Below are 18,058 nucleotides of genomic sequence, written 5' to 3' on the forward strand. Positions count from 1 at the left end.
GATATGGAACAAAGTATTTACAGAGTCACAAAATACCTCCCCCCGCCTGATTCTTACTCATTAGAAAAGGGAATGGATTCGTGATTGGTGGAGAAACCTAGCAAATGCCAGTTAATCAAACGATCCAGGTTAATCGCACAGGAATGAAACAAATCAAAGTCGTGCCACCCTAGGACACAGTGGGGGCAGCACAACATCACTGTGCTCTATTCCTGCTAAAGATTAATGACCTAAATCTAATCACGAGGAACCATCACGCTAACCCAAACGGGGGACATTCTACAGGACAACTGGCCTGTACTCCACAAAGTGTCAAGGTCACAAGGTTATAAAAGTCAGACTGAAGAATTCTCCCAGAGGAAAGGAGACTAAAGAGACAAAACGACTAACACAACACATGATCCTTAATTGGATCCTTTTGTTATAAAAGGCACTGTTGATAATACCGAAGAAACTTGAATGAGGGTCTCTGGGTTCGATAGTAGTGCTGTGTCAACTACCAGCAAACTACAGCTGTGTTAGTTTCCTCATTTTGAAGGTTTCATTGTGGTTATTATGTAGGAGAAAGTCCTTAATCAGAGAAAATACACACTAAATTCAGGGTAAAGAGCCAGGAGATAGAATCAAATGCTTTAGGACAAAATATTCTTTCAACTACTCTTGCAGCTTTTTGCTGAATCTTAAATTATTTTAAAATAGAAGGTTTTAAAAATCTGAGAAATCTGCTTCTGCTATAACCACAGGAATCTCACTCAGCAGAGACAAATAAAGTCCCCTAACACTTCGTGGCTAAGGTCCTCTGACCCTGGGACCAGATTCCCTTGAAGAACACCACCTATTGTTTCTTGGGGCTCACCTTGTCCAGCCCCCGTCCTTCACCACCTGGGGGCTTCCGGTATGTCGTCTCTGTGCTCTGTGCAGAAGTGGAGCCCTGGGAGTGTAACTGCTCCATGCCGTGGCTTGGGTGCCATTAGCGTGGAGGTTGAGGAAGGAACAGCAGCCCCTGAATCCCAAGACCACCCAGGTAACCCCTCCCCCCACCCCACCCCACCCCCGGAGTTTCCTGAGCATCAGGTCCCTCCACACCGAGAGCCCCCCAACCAACCTCCTGAAGGTTTGGCAACATGCCAGCGGCTCCAGGAATGTGAACAGACTTCCAAGACAGAGCCAGCTCCACCATTTACATGGCCATCAAGAAACAACAGGAGAGGGCTTCCCTGGTGGCGCAGTGGTTGGGAGTCTGCCTGCCAATGCAGGGGACGCGGGTTCGGGCCCTGGTCTGGGAGGATCCCACGTGCCGCGGAGCAGCTAGGCCCGTGAGCCACAACTACTGAGCCTGCGCGTCTGGAGCCTGTGCTCCGCAACAAGAGAGGCCGCGACGGTGAGAGGCCCGCGCACCGCGATGAGGAGTGGCCCCCACTTGCCGCAACTGGAGAAGGCCCTCGCACAGAAGCGAAGACCCAACACAGCCATAAATGAATAAATAAATAATTTAAAAAAAAAAAAAAAAAGAAACAACAGGAGAGAGGAACCAAGATGGCGGAGTAGAAGGACGTGCTCTCACTCCCTCTTGCAAGAACACCAGAATCACAACTAGCTGCTGGACAATCATCGACAGGAAGACACTGGAACTCACCAAAAAATATACCCCACATCCAAAGACAAAGGAGAAGCCACAATGAGATGGTGGGGGGGGGCGCAATCACAATAAAATCAAATCCCATAACTGCTGGGTGGGTGACTCACAGACTGGCGCACACTTATACCACAGAAGTCCACCCACTGGAATGAAGGTTCTGAGCCCCACATCAGGCTTCCCAACCTGGGTGTCCGGCAATGAGAGGGGGAATTCCTAGAGAATCAGACTTTGAAGCCTAGTGGGAATTGATTGCAGGACTTCAACAGGACTGGGGGAAACAGAGACTCCACTCTTGGAGGGCACACACAAAGTAGCGTGCTCATCAGGACCCAGGGGAAGGAGCAGTGACTCCCAGGGGAGACTGAACCAGACCTACCTGCTAGTGTTGGAGGGTCTCCTGCAGAGGCGGGGGGTGGGGGTGCTGTGGCTCACCGTGGGGACAAGGATACTGACAGCAGAAGTTCTGGGAAGTACTCCTTGGTGTGAGCCCTCCCAGAGTCTGTCATTAGCCCCACCAAAGAGCCCAGGTAGGCTCCAGTGTTGGGTTGCCTCAGGGAAAACAACCAACAGGGAGGGAACCCAGCCCCACCCATCAACAGTCAAGTGGATTAAAGTTTTACTGAGCTCTGCCCACCAGAGCAACAGTCAGCTCTACCCACCACCAGTCCCCCCCATCAAGCCCCTTAGATAGCCTCATCCACCAGAGGGCAGACAGCAGAAGCAAGAAGAACTACAATCCTGCAGCCTGTGGAACAAAAACCACATTCACAGAAAGATAGACAAGATGAAAAGGCAGAGGGCTATGTACCAGATGAAGGAACAAGATAAAACCCCAGAAAAACAACTAAATGAAATGGAGATAGGCAACCTTCCAGAAAAAGAATTCAGAATAATGATAGTGAAGATGATCCAGGGCCTCGGAAAAAGAATGGAGGCAAAGATCGAGAAGATGCAAGAAATGTTTAACACAGACCTAGAAGAATTAAAGAACAAACAAACAGAGATGAACAATACAGTAACTGAAATGAAAACTACACTAGAAGGAATCAATAGCAGAATAACTGAGGCAGAAGAATGGATAAGTGACCTGGAAGACAGAATGGTGGAATACACTGCTGTGGAACAGAATAAAGAAAAAAGAATGAAAAGAAATGAAGACAGCCTAAGACACCTCTGGGACAACATTAAACGCAACAACATTCTCATTATAGGGGTCCCAGAAGGAGAAGAGAGAGAGAAAGGACCAGAGAAAATATTTGAAGAGATTATAGTCGAAAATTTCCCTAACATGGGAAAGGAAATAGCCACCCAAGTCCAGGAAGCGCAGCAAGTCCCATACAGGATAAACCCAAGGAGAAACACGCCGAGACACATAGTAATCAAACTGGCAAAAATTAAAGACAAAGAAAAATTATTGAAAGCAACAAGGGAAAAACAAAAAATAACATACAAGGGAACTCCCATAAGGTTAACAGCTGATTTCTCAGCAGAAACTCTACAAGCCAGAAGGGAGTGGCATGATATACTTAAAGTGATGAAAGGGAAGAACCTACAACCAAGATTACTCTACCTGGCAAGGATCTCATTCAGATTCAATGAAGAAATCAAAAGCTTTACAGACAAGCAAAAGCTAAGAGAATTCAGCACCACCAAACCAGCTCTACAACAAATGCTAAAGGAACTTCTCTAAGTGGGAAACACAGAGAAGAAAAGGACCTACAAAAACAAACCCAAAACAATTAAGAAAATGGTCATAGGAACATACATATCGATAATTACCTTAAACGTGAATGGATTAAATGCTCCAACCAAAAGACACAGGCTTGCTGAATGGATACAAAAACAAGACCATATATATGCTGTCTACAAGAGACCCACTTCAGACCTAGGGACACATACAGACTGAAAGTGAGGGGATGGAAAAAGATATTCCATGCAAATGGAAATCAAAAGAAAGCTGGAGTAGCAATACTCATATCAGATAAAATAGACTTGAAAATACAGAATATTACAAGAGACAAGGAAGGACACTACATAATGATCAACGGATCAATCCAAGAAGAAGATATAGCAATTATAAATATATATGCACCCAACATAGGAGCACCTCAATACATAAGGCAACTGTTAACAGCCATAAAAGAGGAAATCGACAGTAACACAATAATAGTGGGGGATTTTAACACCTCACTTACACCAATGGACAGATCATCCAAAATGAAAATAAATACGGAAACAGAGGCTTTAAATGACACACTAGACCAGATAGATTTAAATGATATTTATAGGACATTCCATCCAAAAACAGCAGATAACACTTTCTTCTCACGTGCGCATGGAACATTCTCCAGGATACATCATATCTTGGGTCACAAATCAAGCCTCAGTAAATTTAAGAAAATTGAAATCATATCAAGCATCTTTTCTGACCACAACACTATGAGATTAGAAATCAATTACAGGGAAAAAAACGTAAAAAACACAAACACATGGAGGCTAAACAATACGTTACTAAATAACCAAGAGATCACTGAAGAAATCAAAAAATACCTAGAGACAAATGACAATGAAAGCACGACGATCCAAAACCTATGGGATGCAGCAAAAGCAGTTCTAAGAGGGAAGTTTATAGCTATTCAAGCCTACCTCAAGAAACAAGAAAAATCTCAAATAAACAATCTAACCTTACACCTAAAGGAACTAGAGAAAGAAGAACAAACAAAACCCAAAGTTAGGAGAAGGAAAGAAATCATAAAGATCAGAGCAGAAATAAATGAAATAGAAACAAAGAAAACAATAGCAAAGATCAATAAAACTAAAAGCTTGTTCTTTGAGAAGATAAACAAAATTGATAAACCATTAGCCAGACTCATCAAGAAAAAGAGGGAGAAGACTCAAATCAATAAAATCAGAAATGAAAAAGGAGAAGTTACAACAGACACTGCAGAAATACAAAGCATCTTAAGAGACTACTACAAGCAACTCTATGCCAATAAAATGGAAAACCTGGAAGAAATGGACAAATTCTTAGAAAGGTATAACCTTCCAAGACTGAACCAGGAAGAAACAGAAAATATGAACAGACCAATCACAAGTAATGAAATTGAAACTGTGATTAAAAATCTTCCAACAAACAAAAGCCCAGGACCAGATGGCTTCACAGGTGAATTCTATTAAACATTTAGAGAAGAGCTAACACCCATCCTTCTCAAACTCTTCCAAAAACTGCACAGGAAGGAACACTCCCAAACTCATTCTATGAGGCCACCATCACCCTGATACCAAAACCAGACAAAGACACTACAAAAAAAGAAAATTACAGACCAATATCACTGATGAATATAGATGCAAAAGTCCTCAACAAAATACTAGCAAACAGAATCCAACAACACATTAAAAGGATCATACACCACGGTCAAGTGGGATTTATCCCAGGGATGCAAGGATTCTTCAATATACGCAAATCAATCAATGTGATACACCATATTAACAAACTGAAGAAGAAAAACCATATGATCATCTCAGTAGATGCAGAAAAAGCTTTTGACAAAATTCAGCACCCATTTCTGATAAAAACTCTCCAGAAAGTGGGCATAGAGGGAACCTACCTCAACATAATAAAGGCCATATACGACAAACCCACAGCAAACATCATTCTCAATAGTGAAAAACTGAAAGCATTTCCTCTAAGATCAGGAACGAGACAAGGATGTCCACTCTCACCACTATTATTCAACATAGTTTTGGAAGTCCTAGCCACGGCAATCAGAGAAGAAAAAGAAATAAAAGGAATACAAATTGGAAAAGAAGAAGTAAAACTGTCACTGTTTGCGGATGACATGATACTATACATAGAGATTCCTAAAAATGCCACCAGAAAACTACTAGAGCTAATCAATGAATTTGGTAAAGTTGCAGGATACAAAATTAATGCACAGAAATCTCTTGCATTCCTATACACTAATGATGAAACATCTGAAAGAGAAATTATGGAAACACTCCCATTTACCATTGCAACAAAAAGAATAAAATACCTAGGAATAAACCTACCTAGGGAAACAAAAGACCTGTATGCAAAAAACTATAAGACACTGATGAAAGAAATTAAAGATGATACCAACAGATGGAGACATATACCATGTTCTTGGATTGGAAGAATCAATATTGTGAAAATGACTATACTACCCAAAGCAATCTACAGATTCAATGCAATCCCTATCAAATTACCAATGGTATTTTTTATGGAACTAGAACAAATCATCTTAAAATTTGTATGGAGGGGGCTTCCCTGGTGGCGCAGTGGTTGAGAGTCTGCCTGCCAATGCAGGGGACACGGGTTCGAGCCCTGGTCTGGGAAGATCCCACATGCCGCAGAGCAACAGGGCCCGTGAGCCACAACTACTGAGCCTGCGCGTCTGGAGCCTGTGCTCCGCAACAAGAGAGGCCGCGATAGTGAGAGGCCCACGCACCGCGATGAAGAGTGGCCCCTGCTTGCCACAACTAGAGAAAGCCCTCAAACAGAAACGAAGACCCAACACAGCCATAAATAAATAAATTAAAAAGAAAAAAAAATTTGTATGGAGACACAAAAGACCCCGAATAGCCAAAGCAGTCTTGAGGGAAAAAAATGGAGCTGGAGGAATCAGACTCCCTGACTTCAGACTGTACTACAAAGCTACAGTAATCAAGACAATATGGTACTGGCACAAAAACAGAAATATAGATCAATGGAACAAGATAGAAAGCCCAGAGATAAACCCACGAACCTATGGTCAACTAATCTACGACAAAGGAGGCAAAGATATACAATGGAGAAAAGACAGTCTCTTCAATAAGTGGTGCTGGGAAACCTGGACGGCTACATGTAAAAGAATGAAATTAGAATACTCCCTAACACCATACACAAAAATAAACTCAAAATGGATTCAAGACCTAAATATAAGACTGGACACTATAAAACTCTTAGAGGAAAACATAGGAAGAACACACTTTGACATAAATCACAGCAAGATCTTTTTTGATCCACCTCCTAGAGTAATGGAAATAAAAACAAAAATAAACAAATGGGACCTAATGAAACTTCAAAGCTTTTGCACAGCAAAGGAAACCATAAACAAAATGAAAAGACAACCCTCAGAATGGGAGAAAATATTTGCAAACGAATCAACGGACAAAGGATTAATCTCCAAAATATATAAACAGTTCATGCAGCTCAATATTAAAGAAACAAACAACCCAATCCAAAAATGGGCAGAAGACCTAAATAGACATTTCTCCAAAGAAGACACACAGATGGCCAAGAAGCACATGAAAAGCTGCTCAGCATCACTAATTATTAGAGAAGTGCAAATCAAAACTACAATGAGGTATCACCTCACACCAGTTAGAATGGGCATCATCAGAAAATCTACAAACAACAAATGCTGGAGAGGGTGTGGAGAAAAGGGAACCCTCTTGCACTGTTGGTGGGAATGTAAATTGATACAGCCACTATGGAGAACAGTATGAAGGTTCCTTAAAAAACTAAAAATAGAATTACCATATGATCCAGCAATCCCACTACTGGGCATATACCCAGAGAAAACCATAATTCAAAAAGACACATGCACCCCAATGTTCATTGCAGCCCTATTTACAATAGCCAGGTCATGGAAGCAACCTAAATGCCCATCGACAGACAAATGGATAAAGAAGTTGTGGTACATGTATACAATGGAATATTACTCAGCCATAAAAAAGAACGAAATTGAGTCATTTGTTGGGACATGGATGGATCTAGAGACTGTCATACAGAGTGAAGTAAGTCAGAAAGAGAAAAACAAATATCGTATATTAATGCATGTATGTGGAACCTAGAAAAATGGTACAGATGAACAGGTTTGCAGGGCAGAAGTTGAGACACAGATGTAGAGAACAAACGTATGGACACAAAGGGGGGAAAACCGCAGTGGGGTGGGGATGGTGGTGTGCTGAATTGGGTGATTGGGATTGACATGTATACACTGATGTGTATAAAATTGATGACTAATAAGAACCTGCAGTATAAAAAAACAAAACAAAAAAAAACAACTAATACTAAACTTTCATTGGGTTATTTGTATGGAAATATGTTAATATAAATGTTTCAGACATTACATGAAATTTCTAAAAATTTCTAAAAATCTTATAATGTTATAAGTCATAATTCTAGTTATTACTTTAAAATGTATATCTCAGAAGTAACTAAATTTCCTTGTCAATTGCATTATTATGAACTTTCATCAAACCTTTAACCGTGGTCATTTTTAAGTCTTTTGTCATTTACAGACAGTTCTGGGTGTACTCTGATGCTTTCGCAAAAAAGTTCCTATAAAAGGGTTTCATCTTCAAGGAATTCATGGAAAAGACTCTGACAAGTACAGGTTTCTGGTAACTGACTGTACTGCTGAACTGAATGAATAAGCATTCTCAGAACTCTAATGAAAAACTGATGAATTCATAAAAGTGCTAACAAAAGATCAAGATGAAAAAAAAAATTAATTACATGGGACTGAGTGAACTGATGAGGATGATTATAATTTTTGTGACTTTCTGTTTGAATGAAAAAAGAAAATCTCACAAGGACTCAAAGGCAAAAAATATACAAGTCAATTTTCACTGCAAAGTAAAGGAGCTGTTACAGTGGAGGATTACTGGCCTGAATGTCAATATTATGACATAGTATGAGTGTGTTTCCTGTTTGGTAATTGCAATCATTGTTGCTTTTGTTGTGGTCATCCATTTACAATGCTTGGTGCCAGTTTATTTGTCTCTTGTAAAAATAAAATACAGTGTGTGTGAAAAAAAAAGGAAACAACAGGAACATCCCTGGCAGCTTCTGAGGATCTGGAACCCAGGATCTAGAATAGATCTCGCCAGCAGGGGGCAGGCTCCAGGGTCCACTGCTTCAGGACCAGAGCTGGTTAATACTGGAGGCCTCTAGCTCTACTGAGATCTAAAGGAAAGGGGGCATGTCTGTGGGCCCCACTCAGGGTCAGGACCTCCCATCCTCACTGGGACATCATATCTCATAGCCTGTCTCCTTCTCCAGACATAACCAGAGCTGAGATTTTCTTTCTGTGGGATGTATGTGAGCTCCACATTCTCCTAGACCATGACTTTGGCCCATAGCCCCCGGTAGGACCCTCTTTAAGGCCCTCCACATCAAGGTGCTCCATCCGACAGCCCTGTCCCTCAGGTCCTCAGCCCCAGCACCACCATGCATACATCCTATCACAAGGCCACTGCCCGTCAGTCATGTGTCCATCAAAGCACGCTGTCCTGGAGCAGATAACTTCACTCACCCATGTTGCCATTCTGTCAACAATATCACAGAATTTTGGAAGGTCCTGTGTGGCCCCCAGGCTAAGAGGGCCCAGGAAACCAGGACACCAGGACAGGCAGAGACAGAGGACAACGCCATCAGATCCTCCTACAGGTTATAGGGCCAAGCTCCCAGGTCCTTCGCCCACCCTGCCATGTTCAGCCCCGTTGCTTGCTGCCTCCTTCCTGGGCCACTGCTCTCCAACACTGAGCTTAGCAGGACCAAACCCTGGACCAGCCCACCCACACTGCCCCCAACACACTTCATGTGCCTGGGTCTTATTTACCTTGCCCCCAGACGACACCCAGCAGCCGGCAGAGGGTAAGATGTGGCCCTGAGCTGAGGCAGGGGTGGTCGGTAGCATCTTCAGACCACCTGAAGGAAACTCAGGGATTCACCAAAGCGCTGTGTCTGCTCACCTCGGCACCTGCTCCAAACACACAGGGCCCTCCTGCCTCCCCGACCCACCCCGCCAGTGGGTTTCACATGTTTTGTCACCCAGTGGGTTTCCCTTCCTGACCTAACTCTGGTATTTAAGGCTGAGGAGATTCCGTCATGGTTTTCGTGGTGTATCATCCACACCCTCATTAGCAAGCTGCTCTTAAAATACATTTGTGAGTATGTTGCTTCTTTCCTCCATGTGTGTCCAGCACCCTCGTGGGCCTGGAGACTCCCCCAGGACAGGGGTAGTGTCTTCCCCTTCAGTCTAGAGGCATCTAGATAATTTTGGCATCTTCTCAGGGCACACAGCCCAGCACGCCACATCTGAAGGGACTTGGGTGAGAATACCGCGTGACAGGCAGGTGGAGCCCACAGGCCAGCCTGCAGAGGCCCCTCCTCCTCCTCTCAGTCCCTCTGGGGTTTTCTAAGGATCCCACAAGCCCTGACTTCACTCCCCTCACACCATCAGCAGGTTCCTCTGGCCCTCTGAGGTCATCCGAGCTACAACAAACAGGGGATGCCTGGCAAGCTCTGTCCATCGGACTCAGCCCAGAAATCGGCCTCAGTAAAGGGCCAGTGAGAATCCACAGCTGCTGACAGGGCTCTCTGTCCCTTCTGAGCAAACCCCCAGCTCTCTGTGCTCCCAACTGCCGCGCAACCAGCCCCAGGCCCCGGGTGGGGAGCCCCAGTTCAGAGGGCCTTGGGACCTGCCTGGGGCTGCAGTGTGACTCAGCACTATCACAGAGGCTAGAAGATGGTCCTGGACCCTCTGCACAGGCCAGAGCTACCTCCTGGGCTGCAGGGAAGGAGGTCCCATGCTATATTGTGATTTATAAGACATATATATTTGGTCATTGAGATGACCAAAATATATTTTTCATATATATTTGGTCTTTGTCCACATTTCCTGGCTCACAGCTTCCAAAACTCTTGGAATTTCTTAAGTGCTGAGAGTGACAAAGGTGGTCTCTTGTTATGTTAATGGAGTGACTTTGGGACCCCGCCTAAGGATGGGGCTGGTTGCCGGGAGGACCAACTGTGCGAACAGAGGGTTGTAACTTCAGTCCCACCCCCAATCTCCAGGGATGGAAGAGGGGCTGGAGGTTGAATCAGTCACTGATGGTCAATGATTTAATCAATCACGCTTAAGTCACGAAGCCTCCATAAAAACCCAAAAGGCTGTGTTTCAGAGAGCTTCTGTGTTGGAGACTGGAGAGAGCTGTGCTCCTGGAGAGGGCATGGAAGCTCTGTGCCTCTTCCCCATACCTTGCCTGTGCGTCTCTTCTGTCTGGCTATTCCTGAGTTATACCCTTTTATAATAAACTGGTAGGGCTTCCCTGGTGCTGCAGTGGTTAAGAATCTGCCTGCCAATGCAGGGGACACGGGTTCGAGCCCTGGTCCGGGAGGATCCCACATGCCGCAGAGCAGCTAAGCCCGTGTGCCACAACTACTGAAGCCCGCGCGCCTAGAGCTTGTGCTCTGCAACAGGAGAGGCCACCGCAATGAGAAGCCCGCGCACCGCAACGAAGAGTAGCCCCCGCTCGCCGCAACTAGAGAAAACCTGTGCACAGCAATGAAGACCCAACGCAGCCAAAAATAATAAAATAAATAAATTTTAAAAAATAAAAAAATAAATAAACTGGTAATCTAGTAAGTAAAATGTTTCTCTGAGTTCTGTGAGCCACACTAGCAAATTCACTGAACCTGTGGAGGAGGCTCTGGGCACCTCTGATTTATAGCCAGTTGGTCAGAAGCACAGGTAACAGCCTGGGCTTGTGACTGGTACCTGAAGGGGGGTGGGGGGCAGGACTGAGCATTTAACCTGTGGGATCTGATGCTATGGCCAGGCAGATAGTGTCAGGATCGAGTTGAATCGCAGGCCACCCAGCTGGTGTCCGGAGCACCGTTGGTTGGTGTGGAGAAGCCTCCACACACACGTTGGAGGTGGGTCCAGGAAGCTAGTTTACCGCAGCTCCCGGAGCCCGTGCTCAGCGCCCACCCATCACCTTGTGGCTCTCACAGCCCCTTCCTGGAGACGTGGTGTGTGACAGAGTGGCAAGCTCTGCAGACAGCCAGGGGTCCCAGCCCAGGGAGGAGAAGGCAGCCAGCTCCCAGCTGGCGCACGGGAAGTGCAGACAGAGCGCGGGAACACAGAGCGAGAGGAGGAGAGGTGCTGCATGCAGGGAGTCACAGCCGGGCTCGGCCCCATGGTCAGGTGGCTCAGGGGCTGGGTGCGCCTTTGAGCTTGGAGGGGAGCAGGTGCAGGAGGACTGGCAGGAAACACCAGCATCGCAGATGCAGAGAGGGCGCGAGTGAGGAGATGGCTGAGCGGCCCAGCCCGGAAGCGAGAAACCCCGGTTGGAGGCACTGGGGGCCCGACACTCAGCAAAGTAGGCAGCGCTGTCCCTGAGACGCCGTGGAGAAGCACCAGGCAGGTCCCCTGACTCAAAATACCTCTTTCCCCAGCTGCCTCGACGCCTGCCACTCCCCCATTCGTGCTCTGCGTCTCAGAGGAGCCAGCTCTGGCCCCCTTCAGGATCCCTAGAAGGGCAGCTCAGCAGTCCCGGAGCCCTTCCCGACTACAGGGAACATTAGCAGACTGAAGGGCTCCAAGGGAGGACAAAAGCGATGCAGGAGGTGATGGAGACGGGCTCAGCGAACCCTGCGCTGAACCAGAACGTTCTACCAGTGAGCACTGTCTGAGAAAGGGATGAATGCTCTGGGAAGTGGCATTTCCCCACCAAGGAAGCATCCCAGCCATCACTGGCCTAAGGCACCTTAGGAGAAAATGCCAGCATCAGAAGGGCAGTGAACCAGGAGTCCATTCAAGTCCCTTCCACGACTGAGAGCTCAGGACATGTGCCCCCCGATTCGTGTCCCAGTCTGGACGCCGATTCACTGAGTGACTTCAGTCACTCACTCTCTTTCTCCAGCTCCCAGTTCCCAGCAGTGGTTCCATTCAGAGCTTAGCCCAGACTGGCCACTTCCTGACTCACCAAGCCAGCCAAGAGCCCCAAGCCTCACACACACACACACGCACGCACACGCACGTGCACACACCCCACCGGGCAAGGTAGCCACACTCTGTCTGAGAGACTCCCCAGGGCCCCACTGGGAGGAAGCACTTCCAGACTGTTAGTTCCCGCACTGCATCCTGGGAGGTGGGGCTGACCCAGAGGGAAGGTCAGCAATTCTACTGACCGTGAAGAAAGAACCCCGCAGGGTATATTTAGCTCACTAAAAATAACGGGAGGCCAGAGATGAGGGCTGGGAATTGTCTGGGAGGACTGGGAGAGCCCTGGGAAGGCTGGCGGAGGAGCAGGAAGGACTACGGAGGAAGGGAAGGGGGTCTGACAGGTCCTGGTGGGCAGGGGAGGGGGGTGTCTGTTCCCCTTCCCTTGTGATCTGTGACCCAGATCACTCAGATATTCCGGATCTGGAGAAGGCGCTTGGATGGTGAGGAAGGGCTACCAGGGAGGTCGAGGCGCCATAACCAAGGCTGCCAAGAAGCTTGGGAAGACCTTGGGTTTCCAGTGAAAAACCAATCCCGGGAGGTGACCCAGGGGCAGGCAGCTGCTGTGAGGCAAGGCTGACTTGAGCCCTGCGGATGGGGCCAGGTCCCTCCTCTTCCCCTCACATCCCTTCCACCCGTGAGCCCCTCCCGGGTACACCGAGCTCCGGCCAGGGCGGGCCGGGCCTGGTTGCTGGGGGTTGGACTCTGACACACCACTGGGGTCAGGAGGGCAAAGCCTCAGACAGAAACCGGCCAGATGCAGAGGCCGGTGGACACTTACCCCTGTGGGCTGCTTCTTGGTGTCCAGCAGCGGGGCATTGAAGCTGGCAGACAGACTGGGGGTGGCAAGGACCTCCCGGAGTGGGACGTTGGCCTCCCCCAGGAACCTGAGAGGAGAGAAAAGTAGACTGTAGAAAAGCAGCCAAATGTGCCCAGTTCCTCTCCCGTATACCCTTCACCACGGCCACCTCACAGACACCCCACAGACCAACTGAACCTAGGATGCCTAGGACCCTTCAAGGCTCCCCCAGAAGCCCTGCCCCCAGTTACCCCATCACCATCCCTGGAAGACCAGGCCCCTCTCCCTGCACGAGAAGGACAAGAGCCACTTTCCCCCAAGGTCAACTTTGACCCCTTCTGCCCCGCCCCCCCCCAGAGGCCCAGCCCTGCCACCCCATCTGCCTGGGTTGTTTTGCCCATCAGACCTGAACAGTGCACCAGAGCAGCATCTCCTGAAAGCAGGGGCAGTTTCGCCGCCACTGCATCTGTATCCTCCTCTGCCTCAGCAGCTCTCCTGACCCACAGCTACACAGACCATCTACACTGCTTTCCCAGAGCTCAGCCAGCAATGACGATAAATGAAAAACACACAGACCTTCCTATCTTCAGGGACAGGGAGAAAGGAAAATTGGGGCAGGGGAGGCATGCCCCACTCCCAAGAGACTATCACCCCACACACACCTGAGGCCGCATCTCTGACTGAGGGGAGGGGGCCCATAGATGGATGGGCTCTTAGGAAAGAGAAGGTCACCACCTGATGTTCAGTGAAGGTACCCTTCAAAGAGTGCCAAGGAAAAAGTTTGTATCCCTAAGCTAAAAAGTGAGCAAACTGCCTCCTGAGCAGCGGTAGGAAATCAGGGCAGCGAGTGGCCTGTGTCAACCAGAACTGTTGCCCAGTGCCTACATCAGACTTGGGTGTGCTTCCTGCACGTTACTGCCAGGACACAAACAATGACCAGCCACAGGTGTACTCTCATCATTTGGTTGTTAATTTTTTGTTTTTCCGACGGATAAATAGCACACCTATTATCTGGGACCTTCCTTTTTCTGGTCTCTATAACAACTGATTTGAATATGAGTTTTTATTACTGATGAAATAAAACTTCCATCTTGACCTAATGGGCTGATTATTAAAACTGGCTGCTCACAATGAGGTACCACTTCACATCCATTACTACCATCAGAAAACAGAAAACAACAAATGCTCACGAGAATGTTGAGAAATTGAAACCCTTGCACACCATTGGTTGGAATGGAAAACAGCATGGCGGTTCCTCAAAAAAATTAAATATAGAATTACCAGGACTTCCCTGGTGGTGCAGTGGTTAAGAATCTGCCTGCCAATGCAGGGGACATGGGTTCGAGCCCTGGTCCGGGAAGATCCCACATGCTGCGGAGCAACTAAGCCCATGAGCCACAGCTACTGAGCCCACACACTGCAACTCCTGAGCCCACATGCTGCAACTACTGAAGCCCGCGCCTAGAGCCCGCGCACTGCAACGAAGAGTAGCCCCCACTCACCACAACTAGAGAAAGCCCACACGCAGCAACGAAGACCCAACACAGCCAAAAATAAATAAAATTTTAAAAAAAAAACACTACAAAGCTTTTAATAAATAAATATAGAATTACCATATGATTTGGCAATTCCACTTCTGGGTAAATACCCAAAAGAATTGAAATCAGGGACTCATAAAGAGATATTTGTACACCCAAGTTCATAACAGCATTATTCACAATTGCCAAAAGGTGTGAGGCAGGAGATAGATGGGCTCCAGGTTAGACATTTACAACCAGCCTCCTCTTTACACTTCCAGATAGAAATAACAGAAACAGGGTAAATAGCTGGACTTTGCCTCCCGTGGACACTTTAAGATAACAGTAATGGCAGGGGCAGAGAGGAGCTGAGCCCTGCCCAGATAAGAGACAAAGAGACCACATTTTTCTCATTCTCTAGGTCAAGGAGGCCTTCCTGACTACACAAGCGCAGAAAGGCTCCTCAGGGGTCAAAAAGGGAGGGGCGCCACCCCATAGTAGGAGATGTCAACCTACGTATAGGCCTCTTCACTAGAATCCAACTTGGCTGAGAGATGCGCACACCCACAGAGGAGGACCCTTAGTTAAACCAAGTACGGACACAGAGCTGGGCAAAGCAAGATGATTGGCCAGAGGAAACCTGGACGAAATTCCCCATAAAAGTGATTCAAACTACCACGAGGGCGTGACTCTCTCTCTGAGCCCGCCCCTGTGAGTCTATTCACACGTACTCTTTTTCCTCCTAATAAACACTTCGCTTATTTCACTACTGTCTGCCTCTTCGTGGAAATTCATTTCTACAAAGCCAACGGGCCAGGGCCTTGTCACTAGCCACTGTCCCTGGTGGTCTAGTGGCTAGGATTCAGCGCTCTCACCGCCACGGCCTGACTTCAATCTCTGGCTGGGGAACCAAAATCCTGCTTCAAGCTGCTGCAGGCCGAGGCCAATACCAAACCTAGATTTAATACCGGGTCTAATCGCAGTTTCAACCTTTCCCAGAAATGTAATCTTAATAGGCCAGTCTAGAATGGTCTGGTCAAGCACTAGAAAGGTAATCTGTCGTGTGGGCCATCTCCACCCCACTCCCACCCCACCCAGAAGAAGAGGAGGCAATCTGCATGATAAACCCTTGCCATTCCCCACCCAAAAAAGTTGATGTCCTGACTTAAAAATAACCCTTCATATTCTTTTGTTAATACCTTCTTGCCCCACCCTCCTTCTGCCTATAAAATCTTCCATTTTGCACAACCCCTTGGAGTGCCTTTCTAGTTGCTAGATGGGACGCTGCCAGATTCATAACTCATTGAATAAAAAACCAATTAGATCTTCAAATTTACTTAGTTGAATTTTGTTTTTTAATAGGACTAAAGGGAGAGATGTTTGCTAATATTCATTCCAGGGTTCTAACACCCCTCATGATGCTAGGAATCGAATTTTCTAGAATTTGGACTGGTTTGTGTTATAGTCCTTTGCAGAACAGAGCAGGCTTGTACCGTAGCTCACTAAACTGGGCCTCCTGGAGAGTCTCCATCCCAGAGCCAGCGAGAGGAAGGCCCCTGTCACCAGTGTGTTGACTGAAGTGTCCTTAGGACCTGGGCAACGTCAAAAAAACCAGACAGTAGGTGCAGAGAACCCCTGAATCCATGCTGTAAGCAGATGGGGTAGGGGGTCCCCAAAGAAAGAGAAGCAGGCATGGCCTCCTTGACATAAGAGAAGCCATTTTTGGCCTAAACCATTTTGTGATCTAATCCTGGCCACAGTGCTAGTCCTTGAATAGATCTCAGTAATGATCTTAAGAGAACAGAAAGGACAAACTTATCAAGGCAAAAGTAACAATAGCAAAGATAACAAACCAGTTGTGAAGACTCCCAGTTCTATTTAAATGGCAAAGACTAGCCTAAAGCACTTTCTTGAGCTGTTTGTTCAGAATTTAAATCCCCCCTGAGGCACTCAACCACCAGATCAGCTGGAATCTAAGAGATGGCGACGTTGACCCTTTCTGACCTTCATGCCTTCAGTCAACTAAAGCTTGGACTCTGCCTACTGCCCAAGCCCCTTCTCGAATATGCATATACCCATAGCTTAAAACTTCCCCAATTTTGCTGTTCCGGGGAGACACCGCTTTGGGAAGGGTCCCCAAAGTTCTCCTTACTTGTTGCAAGTAATAAATCCTTCCTTCTCCCGGTCTTTGACTTGGTTGTGTCTTTTGGCTCGACACCCACCAAGAGGCAAACCCAGTTTCTGGGTAACAATGCGACACTGTGAAACTGGGGCAGCAGAACGGAGGGACTTGCTTGAGCAGGTTGATGGTGGATCCTGCCCTAGAACTTGTGAAAGGAAAATCAAAATAGAGTCGGTATTCGTAAGAGAGCTCTATAAAATGGAGCTGGGAGGCCATTAATGAAGTGTGACTTATATATGTCTCAGCCTGGATGGAATCTGACCTTTTGACCTGATGAAGTCATCCAGAACACCTGCCCGAAACTCCAGATATTTATCGGACCCTTTCCCTAAAATAACTCAGGAGAGTCTATCTACTTACAGACCCCTACCCTAAAACAACCTGTGATTCTTTAAGCACAAATACTTTCAGATCCTATCACAATTCTCGCCAGGCAACTTTTAACAACCTCCTGGCTTTTTGTCTTTATAAGCCCCTCTTTCTCCCAATACTTTCACAGGTACCCGAATTTGCGTCTCCCGAATTGCAATTCTTAAAATCCCAAAGAAACTGTTTTCTTATTTGCAGCCTCCTGCATTATTTGTTGGTTGACAGACTTGGCCCCCAGATTCCCAGCGGCAATTCCTGGCAATTCTGAGGCTTCAGCCTGGGGCGGCGGGAGGCAGGGCCGGCAGGGGAGCGGAGGGATGGCAGACCTGGCGGTGCAGACAGCTAGTTTGCCGGCGGGCCCCCGGTTCCGGACCCTGGAGGCTGCGGTCAGAGCGCGGCGGGTCAGGGCGCAGAGCGCAGCCGGCTCTCCTCCCTCGCCGGCATCCCGCCCGCCCAGGCCGCCGTCAGGGAGAATTCCCGGAAGCGGGGCGGGAACAATGGGAGGAAATGCAAGAGGAAGCGCCGGCCCCACCCCTGCCAGCCCAGGCACCTCCGGGCGGGAGGAACCGCGGCCAGCAGGATTGCTTATTTCCTCCCTTAAACGTCTTTCTGGGCCATGAAATACCCCCACTTGCCACCCCTGCATAGGCCCTGAGGTCAGTCCCTCCGAGGGCCTGAGCGGCTTCATAGGCCTCCACTCCGCTAGGAGGTAAGGCTGGAAGCAGGATGCCTATCCCTAAGCCTAAGGAGCAGGCT

General features: G+C 47.4%; 1 protein-coding gene across 18 annotated transcripts in view; it reads right to left on the minus strand.

The window, feature by feature from the left end:
• The window catches only part of DYSF (dysferlin), a 233,524-nt gene that overhangs the window by 173,249 nt on the left and 42,217 nt on the right, over nt 1–18,058 (minus strand). For all 18 annotated transcript variants that reach the window (XM_036872978.1, XM_036872992.1, XM_036872988.1 and 15 more), the window contains exon 4: nt 13,217–13,322. In XM_036872978.1, the coding sequence (XP_036728873.1) occupies nt 13,217–13,322 (106 nt within the window). The remainder of the gene's footprint in view (nt 1–13,216; nt 13,323–18,058) is intronic.

The sequence above is a fragment of the Balaenoptera musculus genome, chromosome 13, assembly GCF_009873245.2.
Source record: "Balaenoptera musculus isolate JJ_BM4_2016_0621 chromosome 13, mBalMus1.pri.v3, whole genome shotgun sequence".
In the NCBI taxonomy this organism is placed as follows: domain Eukaryota; kingdom Metazoa; phylum Chordata; class Mammalia; order Artiodactyla; family Balaenopteridae; genus Balaenoptera; species Balaenoptera musculus.